This window comes from Peromyscus eremicus, chromosome 8a (genome assembly GCF_949786415.1).
Source record: "Peromyscus eremicus chromosome 8a, PerEre_H2_v1, whole genome shotgun sequence".
NCBI lineage: Eukaryota > Metazoa > Chordata > Mammalia > Rodentia > Cricetidae > Peromyscus > Peromyscus eremicus.
Window position 1 is genome coordinate 20,632,264 of NC_081423.1, and position 19,733 is coordinate 20,651,996.

Sequence of the window (19,733 nt, forward strand, 5' to 3'; positions counted from 1 at the left end):
GGGTTCTTGGGATTTGAACTCAGGTCCACAAATTTTCACAGCAATTGCCTTTGTTCTGATCCACCTTCCCAGCCCATGAATGGTTTTTCTAATAATTATTTCCTACTTTTAGCTTTATATATTATACTACTGTTTAAATTCCCATTTAATAGACACATTGAAGACTATTGGCTATTATAGCACATCTGGCTGGACAGGAACATTTAAAAACTTAAAGCAAATTTCTTTCTAACTTACTCAATTTTAATCGAGTGATAAAAGAGTGTTTTTAAAGCACCAAGGAGACAATACCATTTTGTGTCCTTTAGCCTGTCATGTCAATTATATGTGTGTTTTATCACTTATACAGCACAATATATTTATAACTAAACAGAGCTTGTGAATTTTGATTAGGTACCTCAAAGTACTACCAATTGCTAAGACTTGAATTTCATCAGCGGGACAACAGCAGAAAACTGGGCACTGTTGGATGAGACAGTACCATAAAGCAGGGGGTGTGACTGCAAGATTTGGAAAGAGTCCATGCTACAAGAGAAGAGAACAGAGGAAAACTGATTTCTGAAAGAATCCTGGCTCCATTCTGCAGATACGTGACGAAGGTGGCTGGTGACTTCTACACCTGGCCTACAATTCAGCCCTTTCTGGGAGGTCCAGAGCTGCTTCCCATCTTCTTGATATCTCAGCCTAACTCATGCCCAACAAGCCCAGAGCCCACCAAAAGTTGGAAGACTTTCCAGTAGCTGAACTTAAAAAAAAAAAAAAAAAAAAAATGGCGGAATGACTAGCACCTAGCCAGTGATGGAAATGGAGGAGTGTTGTGGGATAATGGGGCTGGAGGCACCAGTAACCTACTTTTGGATTTAACATTAGCAAACTATGCTAATCAAAATTCTGATCTAATTCAGAAGGTACCCTTGCTTGATCCATGTGGCCTTTTAGAAGACCTGCACACCCCAATTCCCAACCAGTTAATTAAAATGGGTAGCTAGCCTTATGGGAGGGGAGGGGAATTATATAAGTCAAAACAACACACCCAGAAATTTGACCCTATTAAGATGGGTTGATTTGTTTTATTTTATCTTAGTGATTTGCTCCTTTAAAAGGCAGAGAAGAAGGTGACACATGAAAAGATAAAGTAAGCTATCCTTTGCAGCTAGAAAGTGATCTTCTTCCCTCCAACACTGAAATTTAGCAGACAATTTCAGTGGATAATTTTTTTAAAATTAGACTTTTTTCAACCTTCCATCTTTGAATGCTATTCACTGGCTTGGACTTTTCCCTTCCGTATCATTAGCAGAAGTGCTAATGATTAGACAAGTGTTTCACGTCAGGTAGTTAGGGAGAAGACAGAGTCAGAGAAGAAATCTGAATAATCCCTGTACTGGAAAATCAAACCCCGGATAATCAGGACTGTACTGTACAGGCAATTAGGATTCTGTCCAGTTAAGAGAAATTTGTAATCCATTCAGTTTCAAGCTGGTAAAGTCACATTTCTCAAAAACTTGTATTTCGGCCTCCGATGGCTTAAAAAGTTCTCCTTACTAGATTGTCTCCAATTACAGAAATCCTTCCCAAGCACAAGGCTGCAGAAGTATATTAAACCTGCAGGGTACCATGTAGCTGGCGGTTTTACAGAGCTCTACAGCACACAGGATCCCGATGCATGATGTAACACTGCCGGAGCAATTCACCACAATCTGATAATGCTATTTGTTCAGATCACTAGAGTTGTCTTACATGGCCATGTAGGTACGTGGGAGAGGGGGAGTTATCTTTGAACAGAAAGCTCAAAATATTAAGCAAAGGGAACTAGAGATAAATTCACACTTGAATATTTTTCCCAACTTGCAGCCAAACCTCCACGCCACCACCACATGCAAACACACACACACACACACACACACACACACACACACACACACACACACAAGAAGTAGGTCTACAGTAGATATCAACAGATCTTTGACTCACCCAGCAGTAACAGAAAAATGCAACGATCACAGATTTGTGAGCAGAACAAGCATCAGCCAAAACTGTTAGACCGAAGTCGACAGGGAAAATGCACCTCACCTTAAATACAAAGATCAACTTTGGTACAGCATCAAAATGTGATGAGTCCTTAACAAAGAGACAATAATAATAGGATTGTAGTAAGATACTTATGTCTAGTGAATACAAGGCTGCTTATGTTGTGGTATGGATTTTTTTGATTGCTGATATTTTTTCTAGATAATTTAAAATCCTCCACAAACACACAGAAGCAAGACAGTCAAATACAACATCCAGGAGAAAACAGGCAGAAAAAAAAAATAACACCTACATTGAAGGTATGAGACAATAATTTCTAAGGCTTTGGGATCTATTTTTTCCCTTGCATTGTAATGCATTCAAGTGTATGAGTGATGCCTTTTGTGTTTGATAATGTCAAGTGTGAATGTCATGGGCAGCCCCCCATCTCTGATGATATTAAAATGGTGGGAAGATGAAAAGCTTGGAAAAGTAAATGGAACAAATTAAATTAAAGTGGCTAGAGGACACAAAAAGTCATTCATCTACAGTTTGGTTCTGAGGCCATAGTGACGACCCTGTCTACTTAGGCAGGCTGGTAAAAACACTACTTCTGAGAAAAAGTGTGGCACTCCTTCTATTTAATTGTGCCAATGATTATTTTTGCACCCTCTCATTGTGAAGTCCACAGAACACAAGAAAACACATAAATTTATATTATATAGTCTGAGTAATGTCTACCACTGTGGTTGTCAGTCAAATGCACTAGGCATCAAAGAGTTCAAGGTGAGGTAGTCATAGTTTATAGAAAGTAATTGACAACACAGGCAATTTGGGGAGGCAATTAGCTCCAATAAATAAAGTATATACCTTTTCAGAGAGATGAAAACTCTCAAAGATCACAGAAATCCATCATAATCAATGTCAGGAAACTGGAGATAAACCCAACGTGGATTGTGTCCAAATAGCAATAGCCTAGACAGAACACCACATCTTCTAAACTATGTGCTTTATCTTGAACAAATGGTGAAGGTTTTCCTTATGAAGATATGAAATAAACACATTTATACCAAGTCTGTCCTTAATGAGGCCATGGCATCTACAGTAGACACAAGAAACTGCAATAATTACAATGGCATCTGTTTTTCCTCCTCTCAATATTTCTCGACTTTGCTACCTGTGATGGGGCTAATGCAATACCCACTGGCCTCCAGCCTTGAGAGCAGGCATTTCCCCCTCTTTTTTCAACAACATCCCTTAAAGGTAAGTTAATACCACAGTCACATTAGCAGCTTCATAGCGCTGCAATATAATTGGAGAAGAAAGGTCATCTAGACAGGTGTTTCAGAGAATCTTGGGGGGAAACTCTGCTGTGGAGATTTACATTTCTACTCCGTCCTCACTCCCATACCAACTTGCAACTACTCTACAAACTGCCAGATATCTTTGCCATGGGTACCCAAAATTTGGCTGGTCATTCAAAGCCCACCACTGCACTAGTATCCACCATTGCTTCGGGTCCCTGTTTCCCACATGATCCATCTGATAGTGCTGTCCCAGATTATTTTATGTTTTTATCTTCCCTCCTACTTCAAAATATCCCCTCAACCTACACCAGCCTCTTCTTGCCTGCTCTGCTGAGGAAGACAGGGAGGGCATATTTGATCCATCCACTAGGGCTCTCCTGCTACACACCATAGCTTCCATTTCTATAAAGACGTCAGTGAGGGGCAGACATTTCTCGTTGTTAGTTAACATTGGGCACTTTTTATTCACGGTGCTTTGGATACAGGAAGTACTTTATAGATACTATGAAGAAAAAGAGAAAGAGGTGCAAACAACCAATAAAAGCAAAACCAGAAAATATAGTCACCCAAATGTAAGGCTTTGCCTTTTAAAGAAAGAAACAAAGCAAACCAACTACTACATTTCAAACAAAATATGCACTTAAAACAGAAAAAGAAAGCTGGAATGTCCTTACCCCAGTGGACTCCTAGTGCTAATCGCAAAATAGATGTAGCTGATGCTCATGCCTTCTAAATATAAGCTCTTTCTTCCCAGGAAAAAAAATGAATGGGGGGGTATTATATCAAAACATCCTGTGGAGCACTTCACACCTCAGGAATGAAAACTGACAAAGAAGTATTTCAATGCAACAGGAAAACCCACCAGTAGAGAGCCAAGTCTGCCCAAGGTAACAAAAATCAAAAGCTATCTAACTTAGGTCAGAAGCTGGGCCCGTGTGGAAGTGGTTTTGTGATGCCCAACACTCCCCTTATGTGAGAAAAAAAAATACACTTCTCTTCTCCACTGAAATTGGCTAATTGATCATATCTAAAAATAAATATTCCCATAGACAGAGGTCATTGGTTGCTTGAAATTGCATCAGTTCGTGCCTGGGTACTAGAATCCTAGGCTCCTCTGGGATGTCTTTGTCATTTTATCAGAATGATTACCAGCAGAGTAGTTCCAGTGTGGGTCCCTTCAGCTTCTAGCGCTTCTATTTGCTTTTGCATTTCTATTTCCCCTATCAAGCCTTGTGGCTTTTGCTTTGTCAGTCTGGCACTTAATATCCAATGTTAATTACATTTCCCATTCTGAGGAAAATCCTATTGGGCTAATTTTTCAACATCATATAATGAAAGAACTTCAGTGACAAACCATGTAGGTTTTCGATTGTTTTTTCACTGGTACATCTATTAAGAACTTAATATTCAGTGGGGAAACAGTCTCAGAGCAATGAAATTCTATTACTTTAGAGGTTGCATGCTTTTAATTTCTTAATATTTCATTACATGTTGGCAACTGGTGCATATTTTTATAATGCGTTTGATCATTACTCTTCTCGGGGTATTCTATTTCAGCTCTTCCTCTGACATCATATTTGCATGTTAAAGGGTTTTAGCATTCAGGGATGGAATGTTCTGAATAGCAATGTGCAGTTAACTTGATTTTTTTTTAAAAAACGGAAAACAGCAAACAGACAGTATATATAGGGCCCGGGGAGGACGATATCATTGTTTACAAATCTAAATCAAGTTTGGATAGCTTTCTATAGAACATCATAAAAGGTAATGATTCAATATAATTCATTAATTAGCAAATGAGTTTGGAGAGAAGACTCTGTTTCTTTGCCTTTTCTAAGTCTACTGTTTTTCTTCTCTTTCCTGCAGGGGGTGGGGGGTGGGGGGAATAATCTTTTCTTTGCTCTCCAGCAACATCTACTGGAAAAGACAGAAAAATGCTATTTATATGAATCAGATAGTTTGAGTAGGGATCACACTGATCGCCATCTACCTAAAGAGTGCCAGCCGAACTACCATCCGGCTACAGTGCACCTCTTTGTACACACTTTAGTTCTATTTTCTTCTCTAGGAGAGACAAAGGCTCAGTTGGGGTAAGTGCACAAGGAACAATTTAAAATTTTCTGCTGCCTCACCTCGAAGAAGTCATTTTCACACACCAAAGTGGAAAGTACATGTGATGAAGAGAGTACAGTGCCCAGGGATGTCTCAGGGATGTCTTCTCCACCCTTACCACTTAGGTAAGACATCATCCTCAAAGTCAGAGGGGAAAAAAAATCAATATTTAGGTAGACCAAGAGTTAGAAAAGAGTTCATGCAAGAAAACAGTACAGGGAAGGTGGAATTCGAGGAAAGCTACTATAAGATTCTGTAGAGTTTCTTAAGTTAAAAAGGAAAAAAAAACCAAAACCAAAACCAAAAAACTACATGTGAGGCCATTCTTTAAATTTGCCAGTGCCCACTGAGTCTACACAACATCCCCAGCAGTTTCTCCTTTTACAGTTCATGTTTCTCTCTGCAATTCAATCTACAGAAAAAAATTCAGTCTGCCTGTACCTGTACCAGGACCTGCCCAGAGAACTCTGGATGTTTTCACCTGACCAGAGCCACTGTCTACTTGTTCCCCAATACCCAGTACTGAGCAGGTCCTCATGTCCTCCCTCTCAAGGCTGGATCCACGAGCTGCGCCCACAAGATACCATTAGGTGGGTCTGGCAACACAAGACACCCCAGAGTGAGGTGTTTAAAGAGCCAGTCCAGTTTAGAAACTAAGCAAGAAAACATCCTATCGTGACACAAATGCATGAAATCCCCTCTTCCCAGGCTTGCTGAACTCCACAACGCCATAGGAGAGCCGTTCTTTCTAGGGCCAAGCCTTGGGGGCATAGTCATCACCTTTCCATATTCTATCGCCGAGAAGCATTCTCTTAACCGAACAGTACGCTTTTAAGGTATTTCCCCTATGCCCATCAAGGTAATTTAAAAATGAACTTAAACATGTTGGGGGTAATGCTTTTGGCCAAATCCTGGATAGAATTCAGATTCTGGTCATATTTAATTTCAAAAGTTGGCCTATTTGTGTTTTTATTTTTCCATTCTTAAATATCAATTCATTCATGCCAGCCATAATTTTTTAACAACAGAAGCAATGGACACAGTATCTATAAAGAGTGAGATTAACAGCAAATAACCCAAACTTTAAAACAACATCTGCAGCAACAAAAACCCTATGCTGAGAGATTCAAGTATAATGCATATTCTCTGTTTGTTCAACGTGAAAATAGATATGAGCGTTTGAAAGCTTCATCCCAAAGCTTTTTAAAGGAGAAATGCCATCAAATATAAATCCAGAGTTCCCATTCATCGCGCACAAAAGAAATGCCTATCTCAAGGCTACCTCTGGTAGAGGACTACAGGTATTTTAGATTTGAGGTCCTAAATCAAAGTTCCGACTTGAGTCTCATAATTAGCCCCCTCTGTCATTAAGGGGCTTAAAATCCAGAAAGCTTTCTCCAACAGCACCTCCAGAGTTAACTCCCCACCAAACTGTCATAACTCAGTTCTCCTAATTATTTACTGGATGCATTTCTAAAGCATGCCCTCACCTGATGTTTTAACTTCATATTTCATTTGGGACAACACTCCGTCTCCATTTAGGAACCGTCAACCTGCCGCAGGTTCAGGAGATTCAAGACGCGCCTCACCCACAAGAGCCAAGCCAAACACACCCAAGCCGCCAGACTTAAATAAACTCTGCCCTTTGCTGATACCTCCGGTAAGAAATTATTATAACGCATCAGAAGTTCAGTTAGAAGAAAAATTTCAAATGCCATCTGTCTCCCAGGGCTTAAGTCCTGGAGTTCAAAAGCAGTATCAATTGAATTATCCCCCCCTCCCCTTAGCTGTTTAGAATTTAACGTAATGCAAAGTGCTATTCTGATCAGAATCATCTTTCTCATCTCTCCCCTTAAATAAAAGGGAGGAAAAAATCATTCCGTATAAATGCATTTACTATACAAATCTATTTTCAATTGAATTTGCTGCATGCTCTAATTCATCAAAATTAATACAGGTACTTTCTATGTTAAACAAAAGGAAGCCGACTGAAAAATCGGCTTCTGCTGCAGATGCCTTTCTCAATTACAAAACGGGTGAAAACAGAAATTTAACTAAGCCACTCGGTCAAACCCTCCGATCGGCGCTCTTACCTGCCTCAGCTGAAGGCTTCCTTCCCTTGTTAGCAGTGTGCAGCATCGCTAGCTCGCTCCAATCCTCACCACGGGCTCAAATTACACAGCTAAGTCCACCCCCTCGCCTTTCCCGTCTCTGCCTTTCTTTTCTTTCTATTTATTTTTCTTTTTTTCCCTTTCCTTTCCTTTCTTTATCAGTATTATTTTATTTATTTATTTTTTTGCCAGCAAGAAAAAAAATACTTATTGAGAGTGATTAGTTTTTGTTGTCCCTTTTAAGTCCCTCCTGCAGGAAGGAACAGGGGAGCAATGTGACGCCACCTTTTAATCTTTTGTAAGAGTGAAAAGGCAGAAAAGGAACGCTCGATCAAGCTGAGCTGCACACATGACTAAAACTCGCAGGAGACGCTGCTGCTTGCTGCCTGGCGAAAGCACCGCTAGGCTTGAGTGTAAGAGCAGGGAAGAGAGGAGTCGATGGAATGTGACAACGTTCTGTGCATCAAAGGCAGGGGGAGAGAGAACAATGAGCAAGGGAAGACAGCGAGGAGAGGAGAGGGAGAGATGGAGGAAGAGGGAGGGAGAGAGGGAGAGGAGAGGGAGAGACAGGAGAGAGAGAGAGGGAGAGAGAGAGAGAGAGAGAGAGAGAGAGAGAGAGAGAGAGAGAGAGAGAGAGAGAGAGAGAGAGAGAGAGAGAGAGAGAGAGAGAGAACACGCACACACACGGAGAAAAGATAGAGCGGGGTTTCAGGCAGGGGACTCTCAGAATAAAGCCACAGTGCGGTGTCTGGCAGCTTCTGTTTTTATCTCAGCGAGCATGATCCGCGGCCTCTCTCATTTAGAAACACATCCGTGTATCTTCCAGGTTTGAAAACTGAGATAATCGCAGTGTGTCTCTGGTTTTGTCTGATTGGCATTTAACTGTGCGGTGTACCTGTGATTTTTTTTTTTAAGGGTGCATTTGTGTGCAATTTATTTCGCATATTTATTTATGTAGGCAAAAATGAAAGCTGCTAATTTCTACGGCAATTTGCAATGTAGTTTTACTGGCAGATGGAAGTCTACTTACCATAACTGCTGACAAACTGCCACGGGTAAACAAAAGAAGAAACAAATGCTTCGTCTTGATAATTGTCTTAAAAAAAAAAAGCCCACCCCAAAATATTAGCACTTGCAAAAAAAACAGTGTTTCTTGGCTCAAGTTTAAAAGGTGATTTTTCTCCCTTAGTTTTAGCAATAAAGGCACAATAAAGGGAAGACATGATGTTTGAAGGAAAGGTGGTGGGAAAGAGGCCATTAGGAATAGGAACACCTAAATTCTCCCTAGTTTCCCTCCAAATGTGATGACGGATGGTTTTCTGGAGTCCTGGGGCAGAGTTTTTTTGAGTCACTGTACCCACGACTTACACTGCATCTTCCTGCCTTCCTAGACTATTTTAAAGGAGGTTACATTTAAAAAAAAAAAGTGGCAAAGAAATGATTTGCCCATTCACATCGCCTCCATTGCTACCTCACAAGCTTTGTTCCATTTCCACAGTCCCCCTGCCACATGAGGGCCAGGATTACACAGTTAAATTCCCTTAGTGACCTCTTTTATAAGGATGTAAATTGCTGATTCCAAGGTCAAGTATTTTGTAGAAGTTTGTTATTGGTGAAATGACTGCCTGTTTTTCCATGGTAACCTGAGCGAATGCAGCAGTGAGCTAGCACTAAGAGGAGACGCCCGTCCAACCTTTTGACAGACCATCTCCTCCAATCATGTGTCTTTGATATCAGTAATGTAAATTTCACACACCCGACTTAAAACACATACTAATTCAGAAAAACTAAACAACAATAATAAGATACCCCCCGAATACTCCGTCTTTGTATTCCTACCACATTATAGTCTAAGGATCTGTCCGTGGACCCTCAGCACCTTGTAGTTTGGAATTCCTGTGTGAGCCAGATATAGAACGAGAATTGGTCCAAGAAGAATAAAACCCTCCTGCCTGTCCTAGCCACAATGTTGTATCCAAAGTGGGTTTGCTTAATCTTGTTAAAGCCAGAGCGTAATTCTTTTCATGCCTTGCCAATAGGAGGATATGTGTTTTGCTTGGACCCAAATAAAGAGGCACCCCCCATCTTGGCTGTTCTCAGATGAAACTCTCCTGATCATTAAGGCAGTACAGGGGATGGAGGACACGCAGGGGCTGAACAGAAGGCAGCTGGCCAAAGCGCAGAGTGCTCAGATGTACACTGGGAGGGAAGCCCCAAGGCCCCGCTTGCTGAAAGGGATGTATTCCAGACTTGCCACAGATATTTTGCAGAGCATATTGGAAGCAGCAGCCACAAAGTGACATTATTGATACAGGGTCTATAGTTAAAATGAACTTTATTCAAGGGAAGAAGTAGACGGAAGAATTTTCTGACAATAGAATTTAAGATTCAGCTACAAGGATGCATCTGTTTCAGCATCACAGAAGCGAGGACAAGGGAGACTGGGACTTATTGAACAGGATGAGCAAAACACAGTCAATGAAAGGTAAGGAATCAAGTCGAGGCAAGACAAAATGATTTTTTAAGCTATAAATGGTTAACAGTGGTGTTGCTCATTGTGATCCCTTATGCAGTGAGGAGGTAGGTACATGTCATTTATAGCTTGCTAGATATGAATTCTTTACTAGATCTCTTGAACGAGGAGGACTCCCTCAGGTAGCTTAAGTCCTGTTAATATTTCTAACCACAGTGTGACTTTCATTGGCTGACTTCTCTGCAGGATAGCTTTACACTTACCTGCTTAGACTGTTGTATAGGTTCGGTATTTACGTTCCCAGTTTTGGGATCTAGGCTGCCTGCTTGGGATCAAATCCCAGCCTCAGCTACCTTCTTGCTGTGTGACCTTGAACAAATCATTTTCTTCTCTGTGGCTATTTCCTTGTCTTAAAATGGATACGAGTCTCTGCGCCTCATGGTCTGTCACTAGGAATAAACAATGTGTGTGTGTGATGTGTGGAGTGTGCTCTTAGCACACAACACATGCCCTGACATGACAACTTCCGCATTGTTAGGGAATCCCCTGACTCCTTTAAAAATTTTTAAATGGGAAACATAATGTTTAATCGCCTCAAAATGGATGATACAGGAAGATTTCTTTCCACTCTGACCTTCCTCACACGATCTAGTTATTGACACTGCCCTCTGGGTCTCTCCACTTGAATAATGTGCTTAAAACCCAACAAGTTCTACAACCAGACCAGCGAATCCGCCCTCAGAGCAAGCTTTCTCCCCAAACGTTCCCATCAGTGAAAATGTAAAGATCTCGGAGACAGTCTGGGTTGATTTCTTTCCTTTGTCTGTAATCAGTCCATTCCCTACATCACCAAACACCACTCCCACAGTTTTAAAAGATCTTGTGGCTTCATTTCCAGACCCCAGACTCATCCTGATTTCTGCTCTGTTCCCTCTGTTCCGGCAACTCTTTCCTGCAGCCCTTCTCTGTCAGTGCTGAGACACATGTAGGGTACAGATATGCAGTATCCATCCTGAGGACATTGCCAGGGCCCTGCCGACTCCTATATCAGATTGTAACACCATCTCCTTTTTCAAGAAGGCACTTCAGATCCCAGTGAAGGAGAGTGACATTATTCCAGGTGTGACCTTGAATCAGCTCTAACATATAAAACAGCTAATCTGTGGCAAACCAATGCTTTCCTATTAGCGCCCTGTTAGTTGAGACACCTCTCCCCCTGTCATGACACAGCTTATTGAAAACAACCATTTGAAGAGGTTTTCTTTCTTCTCCAATTCATTCCTCACAAGCCAGAATAACCTTCTTAAAATGCCACTTTGAATGACATCTGTTCCCAATAGTTATTGATTGGCCAATTGAAAGTCTGTTTTATTTCATTATCTCATGTATCAGCTTAAAAAATCATCAAAGGTTCACAATTCCCCAGAGAATAAAGTGCAGATTTCTTTGCTGCACACTGAGTCACCTCTGTGGTTTGACACTGACTAGCCCTGTAAATGTTCTTCTATTGCTTCCACAGAAGATCTTGCTGTCCCCCAGCCCAGCACATCCGCAAGTCCTCCACAGCTTCACACACAGTCCCAATTCTCTTTAATATTCTCCCCACCCCCATCTTCTTCACCAAAGTATGAAGTATATTTAACTGCAATCTCTTGATCTAAGACCAGAACAAGTTACAAGTCCTCCAAAAAGATGCCCTTGACCTTCCTGGTTTACAGCAGCGAAATTGCTTTAATCACAGTAGCTATCCGAGGGCCCTAGGAAAGGTGGCGTATATCATAATTAGGAGCTTGGCTTTGGACTTTGCCCTAGGTCCAAATCCTGACCCTGGAATTTGCTTCTTAATTGTGGAACATTGGTTAAATACTTTCTTCTCTAAACCTTACTCTGCTGTCTATAAAATATGGTGAGGACTTTGTTATCTACTAAATACAGGAAAACGAGCTCACAGTTCAGATCTAGAACCTACACAATAAAGAGCAGTTAGCAATCATACAAGTGCTCTCATTAGCTCTAGTTTTTAACCCTCACCATGACCCACTCAATGACTGTTATTAGAACCATTTTACGGAAATGGGACTGAGGGCCAGCAAATGAATTTACCAGATGTCACACGAACAGCACATGGCAAAGCCAAACCCTTGTCTCTTTCCACTCTAGATTTTTACAGACCCGTGCCATTTACACAGACCTTACCCTAATACCCTAATTAGCTTATCATGATTTGACTTTTCAGGTTGTGGACCCATGTTTCCAATTATATTTTAAATGAAAGGAGAGCACTACGCATGTTTGAGACATCTCTGCCTCTTTAGTGCCTTCCATAAATCTTTAAACGAAGCAGCTTGCTTACTCGGTAAATGTTTGTGGACTGTTTGATCGTCTGTGCTCGTGGGGATTAAAGTTTTCAACCACATTGAAATTCCAGGACACTGTTTTGTGAGGAAATGGCTTCATCATGAACCATCATTCATGAACACCATCATGATTATACAAAATAATATAAAGGACAAACATTACATATGAATGAGCCAACAGAAATGAGTGGATCCTCTTCAGAGAAACTGCAGGGAAGTCCTGTTGGTGGACCTGGCTCTCATATGAGGTATTTATACTCTGCTGAAAATGTACCCCTCAGGCCACCTATTCCATGCACGGGAAGGGGAAGGTTAATAGCTGAAAATCATCCTTTTAAGGTTACACAGAAAGTCAAGAGTAACCGCTCAAACACTCACAGCATTTGGTAACCTTTAATTCTTCTTGTTAAATATAAGCAATAATTACCTTCTCATTTATCTTCCCGCTAGATAAGTCTACATAGTATTAAAACAACCCGGATCGATGGAAAAAATTCAGTTGGCCAATATGTTTTCCCACGTACACAGTACTGAGCAACATTGTTGAATTTTAAACAAGTTGAATAAATGCTTTAAGAGATAGCCACAAGCATGTGTGTGCACGCTTGCGCACATGAGCACGTGCGCACAGGCACATGCACACGCGCGCGCGCGCACGCACACACACACACATACACATAGGCACACAGATACATACACAAACCTAGTTTTAATGTATTTGTGTATACAAAAGAAAAGAAATACTCTGTGCTCCCCACATATGATAATCACTGGGATAGAGCATTTACTGTCCCATTCTGTCTTGTAATATTTGCATGTGCTTCAGGAAGTAGGAATTCTTTCACTATTACTTGCTTCTGTGTCCATATGAGGCATACAGTGAGTGCTAGGTACCCATAGGTTTGATGAATGAACAAGTGAAAGGGAAATGCTCTTCCCTCCCAATTTTGCCATTCTACACACTCTCCTTTCACACAGAATTTGTTTTGTGAGATACATGTTACTTTTGTTCAATATAAAATTCTCTCAGCCTCAAAGAATCCTTTTTAGATTACATTAGCTCATGGTAAATGCTCTTTTCTCAAATTTCAAAGCACCCATTGCCTGGAACATTTTATTACATATGATTTTACAATTAATCTTACCTTGCCATTGAACATGCCACAGTGTTGGTGAGCTATTTTTCTTCTAATAATTCTAGGTCACTTTTACTGGATTCGTATCTTATTTCCCACACATTGATTTCAAGTTTCCTGAAGGCTGCAAGCATTGTGTTTATTTTCTGTATATTATATATTGCTATACCTTTGAGTACTACTGGATACTTAGGATGTGCTTATAGAAAAACATGTTTATTTGGTTTTTACACTAAACATTCTAAAAGATGGTATGCACTCCCATCCTTCAGAAATTAAGGGAAGAAACTAATCATACAGTCCCTGGACTTTAAGATTTTGCTAGAAATCAGTTGGAATAGGAGCAAGACTACAGAGCACTTCTAGCTGTCTCACCCTGAGGGTAGCCTAGTCCATTTATTAATATTTATTTCAATATACTACAATGTTTCTCTCTCTCTCTCTCTCTCTCTCTCTCTCTCTCTCTCTCTCTCTCTCTCTCTCTCTGTGTGTGTGTGTGTGTGTGTGTGTGTGTGTGTGTGTGTGTGTGTTTAGGTCAGAGGACAACTTACAACTTGCAGGAATAGGCTCTTTTCTTCCACCCTGTGGGATCCAAGAACCAAACTCAAATCTTCAGGTTCAGAAACAATTCCTTTCCTGGTTGAGCAATCTCATTGGTTCCAGTGTGTATATTTGAGCAAATGTTTTGAGTCAACCACTATTTAAGAAAATGTCATAATTACCTCATCCCATCAGATTAAGACTCTCATGGAGGAAGCATTAGTAAATTGACATCTGGAAGAGAGTGGCTCCACCTCACCATGTATACATTAATTAGAAGCCAGCTCACACTGACCCATCCACAACTAGTCTTCAGAGAAAGGATTTTTTTTTATTACAACCAGTCTCTTCTGTGGGTCATTTCTGACCCAATTATATATCTCTTAAGGGAGGTTTGTTTTTCCTTAGGGTGACCATGACAGGAAGAGAACATGGCAGAACACGTCTCACTCTGAGCAGCCTTTCTCCTCTGACAAAAAGATCTTTCTCAGGGAGATTTTTTTCACCCACATAGTGTTTCTGTCTGTTGTCACTAGAGACTCACACTAGTGGAAGTTTCTATAAATGACTGCTTTTCAAAATAAAAATAACAAACATTCTCCAAAACAAAACAAAACAAAAGAACATAACCTTTGAAGTTTCAAAAATGTCCTTAATGTATCTTTATTTATAAAGATAAGATAATTCATGTCCATTTTTATATCTGTTCGCAAAATAGGAATGAGTACATAATGTAATTAAAGGTTTGTGTTATAAATAGTTTTAAATTAGCTTAGTGAATATTGTAATTATGTCATAGCTTACTTAGCCAATTAAAAGCAATTATTTTGCTTATAAAATTGTGAACATAATTTACCATGTTCTGGCATCTTGCCTTTTGTCTGTGGATCAGAAGTCTGTCTTTCCTATTTTCCATTTCTGTCTTGCAAAGTGATTTGAACAAGCCCCTCAGTGAAAACCAAAGTAGTGGCCTCCCAATCATAAAGAAAAAATGGAAAAACCAATCAGGAAAAAAGCTCAAGTCTCTGCTTCCCATGGTGGACCAAATAGAGCTGGCCTCAATGAAACGCTAAGTAAGAATTTATGTTCCTCTCCATTGAGTTGAACACAGGCTTTGGTGGACTGTTTGGTTCTTGTTACTGATGTTTTTCAATATGGAACATTTGAAAGCATCCAACCAGAAGTTGCACAATGATCACAGCCTTGAACGTATTCATCAGAAAAATGCATTCACTGCTATGGGTTTGCTTTTGACTGTAACTAGTGTGCGGCACTGTTTGCCAGCTTCTTCAATACTCTCACCCATGACAATCACAAAAGCAATTCACAACCTGACTTATCAGATAGTTCTGTTTTACAATAATCTGGTTGCTATTTGTAAAATCCAGGATAAAACAGTGCAATTTCTGATGTTGAATATCTGAACAGCTCTGGAAGCTGTGCAGGCGAGATATGCACTAAAATCTGTAATGCGATGGAATTACAACAGACAGACATTCTGGAGGGTGTACACTCTAGTGCAGCTCTGGGTACATGGCATTTCGTGGTGCTAGTTTGGAGATCTGCATATAAATTCTGCATTTAGACTGCCTCTTCCTTCAGTTTCTTTAGCCCTGAATTTAACTCTTCCAATATATATATTTTAAAAAATGGAAAAATCTCTTTAAAAGAATGAACCATCAAAAACAATAATCACCAAATCACTTTTTCCAGAAGAAAATGAGTGCAAAGATGTTAATTCAATAATTTATTTTATGAGCATGCTCCTACATCTCTCTGTACTCTGAAAGAAATGACATCTTTCTGATGAGACATTAACACACACACACAACACACAAAGTAGTGATTTTAATGGCTGACAAATCTCCTCTTACATGGGGCTTACACAGTAATAAACAAACCACTTTCCTAGTGATTAAGCTGCGCAGATGTCAAAGGCTAGTGCCATGGATGCCCTCTTCAAGTGCAGAGGCACTGGTTCAATCCTTTGGGGGTGTTTTGCTAGCCACACGTTACTGCATGAGAGCAGTGGGAACAGCACGTACCACTGAGAGGCAGTATAGTGCAATAAAAAGTTATCGTATTTCAATCCCCAACCAGCCACCATCTGAATATATGACACTGTCCAAATTTCTTAAACATTATCTGTCTCAACCTCTCTATCCAATATACAGGACTATTACTGCCCCGTTTGTGATGTGGTTAATGAAATGCATTAGAATGCTTATAAAGACAGAGCTCTTAAGGCTTTCTTTGTGCTTCAAAAAAAAAAAATCAAAAATTATATCCCAATGCCAAATGTTCTGAAGATGACAACCATCAATTAATAAATAGAGTGATGTAATAAACCAGGCAGTAGTAGTCCTGGGCTGGCTGAAAGAATTAACAACGCAGCTCACCTCTGCTGCTGTGAGTGCAAGAGCATGTCCTCCACAGAGGCTCGATAAATATTAACTGATGATGATATTGACAGGGTGCCATGTACAGTCACAGCACTAAGTGAATTACGAAGTTTACAATTGTTCAGAAAGCGTATTGAATAATTACTGGCAATAAGAGAAACCTAGCCCTGACCTCTTTTACTTTACTATGACATCATCTCATGCATAGTAAGAGGACCACCCATCTCTGGAAGTTCAATAGCCCTGTCCTCCCTCAAGACTTGAGAGACTAAAAATAAGGTCAAACTGCAGAAAAAAAAAATCAGAATTTGCATACCTTTTAACACTTTCATTGTCACCGTTCTGGGGCAGCCCACCCTCTTTCTTTCTGCATTATTCTGAAGCCTTCCATTTGTCTTCCATTGTCAGCGTTTGACTGCCTGTGGTGGGTTAAATGTATTGCTATGCTATGCTATTGCTATGACTCGAATGTATCCTCCACTTGCCTATCTGTGCCCTTGTGTGGTTCTCTTCTACACTGGCTGTGCAACTGATCTGGAAAAAGTCTTCGGCAAACGAGAAGTAAAGGCATGGGAAACTCTGGAACATCAGGGCTTGCACTGTTGAAATGGGGCAACTGCCGTGAAAGAAAAACAAAACAAAACAAAACAACAACTTTTCCTTGCCTCCTAGAAGAAGAAAACCAATATGGCAAGAGGGTCAGCCTCTTCATGGAACTCATCCCTCACCTCAAACACCAGCAGGACAGAACTGTGTAAGTAAAGGCAAAACCAGCAAAAGACACGCCTAGGGAGAACAGCAACATGTGAGAATCCAAATCAGGAACTAGCCCTATTTCAAGCCAATGAGTTAGGATACAGTTTGCTATCTGGGGGTAACACCTGATATACTCCCCCTAGTGACAGAGTTGCAAAGTAGCAGCAGCGGGCCTTTTTCTAATGACAACCAGATACTCTCATTCCTCTTCTGCAGACAGCCAAGAATTCCTCATGCCCCAAGTCTTTTTTTTTTAAATATTTATTTATTTATTTATTTATTTATTTATTTATTTATTTATTAATTATGTATAGTGTTCTGGCTGCGTGCTTGCCTGCAGGCCAGAAGAGGGCATCAGATCTCATTATAGATGGCTGTGAGCCACCATGTGGTTGCTGGGAATTGAACTGAGGACCTCTGGAAGAGCAGCCAGTGCTCTTAACCACTGAGCCATCTCTTTAGCCTATCCCCCCAAGTCTTTAGAATGTTTCAAAGACATGTTCCTGTGTTACCAGGTCTATAGCCTCCTCATCTGTCATTTACTCTCTTATGCAGCTGCACAAGTTCCTAGGACTATATCTCCCTGACTATGGATCATTCTTTCAAGCTACTAATGTATTCCCCTCAATGCCATTTTCACAGCGAGACTACCCCAATCAGTCAGTTAAAAACTGCATCATGCCTCACTCCCACATCACAGCTTCTCTGTATACCACCCCCCTACACTTGATATTTCTAAATCATTGTATAGCTAACTAATTTTAGTCCATGTCTGGCTGCTTTTATCAGAATGCAAACTCCAAGATGGTTTCCTGCTGGACACTCACACCTAGAACCTTGGCTAGTATATAGGAACGATATATACTTGCCAGGTATTTGGTGAGTTACAAAATAAGGTCTTTGAGGTTAAGATGCCCACAGCTACATATTGGGAGTCTTCATTCAATGATGAGTAGAGAGTACATAGATTCCAGAAGGGCAGCCAGCTAATGTGACTTACAGAGACACTCCTTGGCAGAACTCAGACGTAACCTTGAGGCAAGGATACAGAAGGTCAAGATACTTCTTTGGGATGTAGTTATCAGCAGGTAATAAGAAGAACCCTATGGGACCTGGTATCAGAGCAGCCTTGTGGGGGAGACTATGGAGCAACCCAAGGGACACAAAGATAAAGGTGCTTCCAAGGGATCTCTTTTAGAAGGCACAGTTGGTGATGTGTTTACAAGCCGCCCCCACCCCCAAGAAATGCCCCCAAATACAAAAGAAATATATCTGAGGCTTGGCCTTTTCGTGCTCTTATCAGGGCTGAGAATATAAACCAAGCCAGCACGTACAGCCCTATGACAAGCCACAGTTTTCTGGCATTTATGCTCGACATATATGAATACTAGATGGTTCATCACCATTTCCTTTAAAAGTGGACTCCTGGTTGATTTGACTAACCACAAAGCCGAGGAAGCACCCGTGATAGGCTTCTACTTGAATACTTTACTTTGTGTGCTCGTCATAAGAGAAATGCATTGAACAAATACAAGGTTCAGCCTGGCTGGGCCGTCTACAACATTCAGCATAGGTGTGCATGCAATAATTTCCCTTAGCACAGAACAGATGAGACCCCTGATGACTTAACTCTAGCCCACAGCCCCAATCTTGGTACATATCTCCTTAGAAATGATCTGTCTTCTTTCTGACCCATACTTCATTTTTTTCTGATACTCAGCAATTATTTATTATCCAGGACCATATTTGTACTGTTTATAGCAACCATGCCAACTATTGCTATGAGGGGAAAAATGCCTCTTAGGTCAACTAGATTCTTCTATGTGTGGAATAAAGGATGTTAGTTTCTTAGAGCTCTTAATATACTGCTCTCTATGTTCAATTTTCCTAAAAATGAAAATTGCCAGAAAGCAAAGAATGTGGGAGATGTATGGTTGGACGCCGCTGCAGCCTGGCACACTGGCTGATGGATGGTGCCCTCTGAATTACTGGGAGCACTCGCTAGCTCACTATCATGGCTCACTGTTTCAGAGAGTAGACAAGAGGCAGCCCAGTCCAAGAGTACATCTCTGCCTGCTCCTTGGCACTTCAGTTGCTTCAGTTAGTAATTGTGGCCTTTTGTAAAAATCCAAACATCACCAGGCACAGCTCTGACTTCAGCCTAAGCCAAAGGATGACAGTGAAACCTGAAGCCGGGATTCAGATTTGGGTAATGGTTCCAATGCATGTATTTTAGCATTTGATCCCACTTAACATACAATATTTACTTCAGGATGTGTGGTGGGGGAAATGTCATTTAAAAAAAAAAAATCTTTTAGCTTAATTACCAAAGATGTAAATGTGGTCTCACTTGCAGAATAAAGCTTCTCTTAACAATGAGGTGTAAATTGGTGTCTGCCTAATCTGTTCACAGTAGGAACAGAACCTAACACTCGCCTCCTCGCCCTGGATTTTGCAATAGTACCTGGGAAATTAATGTGTCCTTGGAAGTTCCCACAGCATTTCTGATTTGTTAAGAGAAAGAAAAAGCTA

At 40.6% G+C, this 19,733-nt stretch overlaps 1 protein-coding gene across 6 annotated transcripts in view; it reads right to left on the bottom strand.

Moving 5' to 3' along the window:
• The window catches only part of Tenm2 (teneurin transmembrane protein 2), a 942,842-nt gene that overhangs the window by 669,138 nt on the left and 253,971 nt on the right, over nucleotides 1-19,733 (bottom strand). Inside the window, exon 3 of one of the 6 annotated variants that reach the window (XM_059270358.1) lies at nucleotides 18,625-18,639. The exons of the other annotated variants lie outside the window; for them this stretch is intronic. Coding sequence (XP_059126341.1) covers nucleotides 18,625-18,639 — 15 coding nt within the window. The remainder of the gene's footprint in view (nucleotides 1-18,624; nucleotides 18,640-19,733) is intronic. 6 annotated transcript variants of the gene reach the window in all.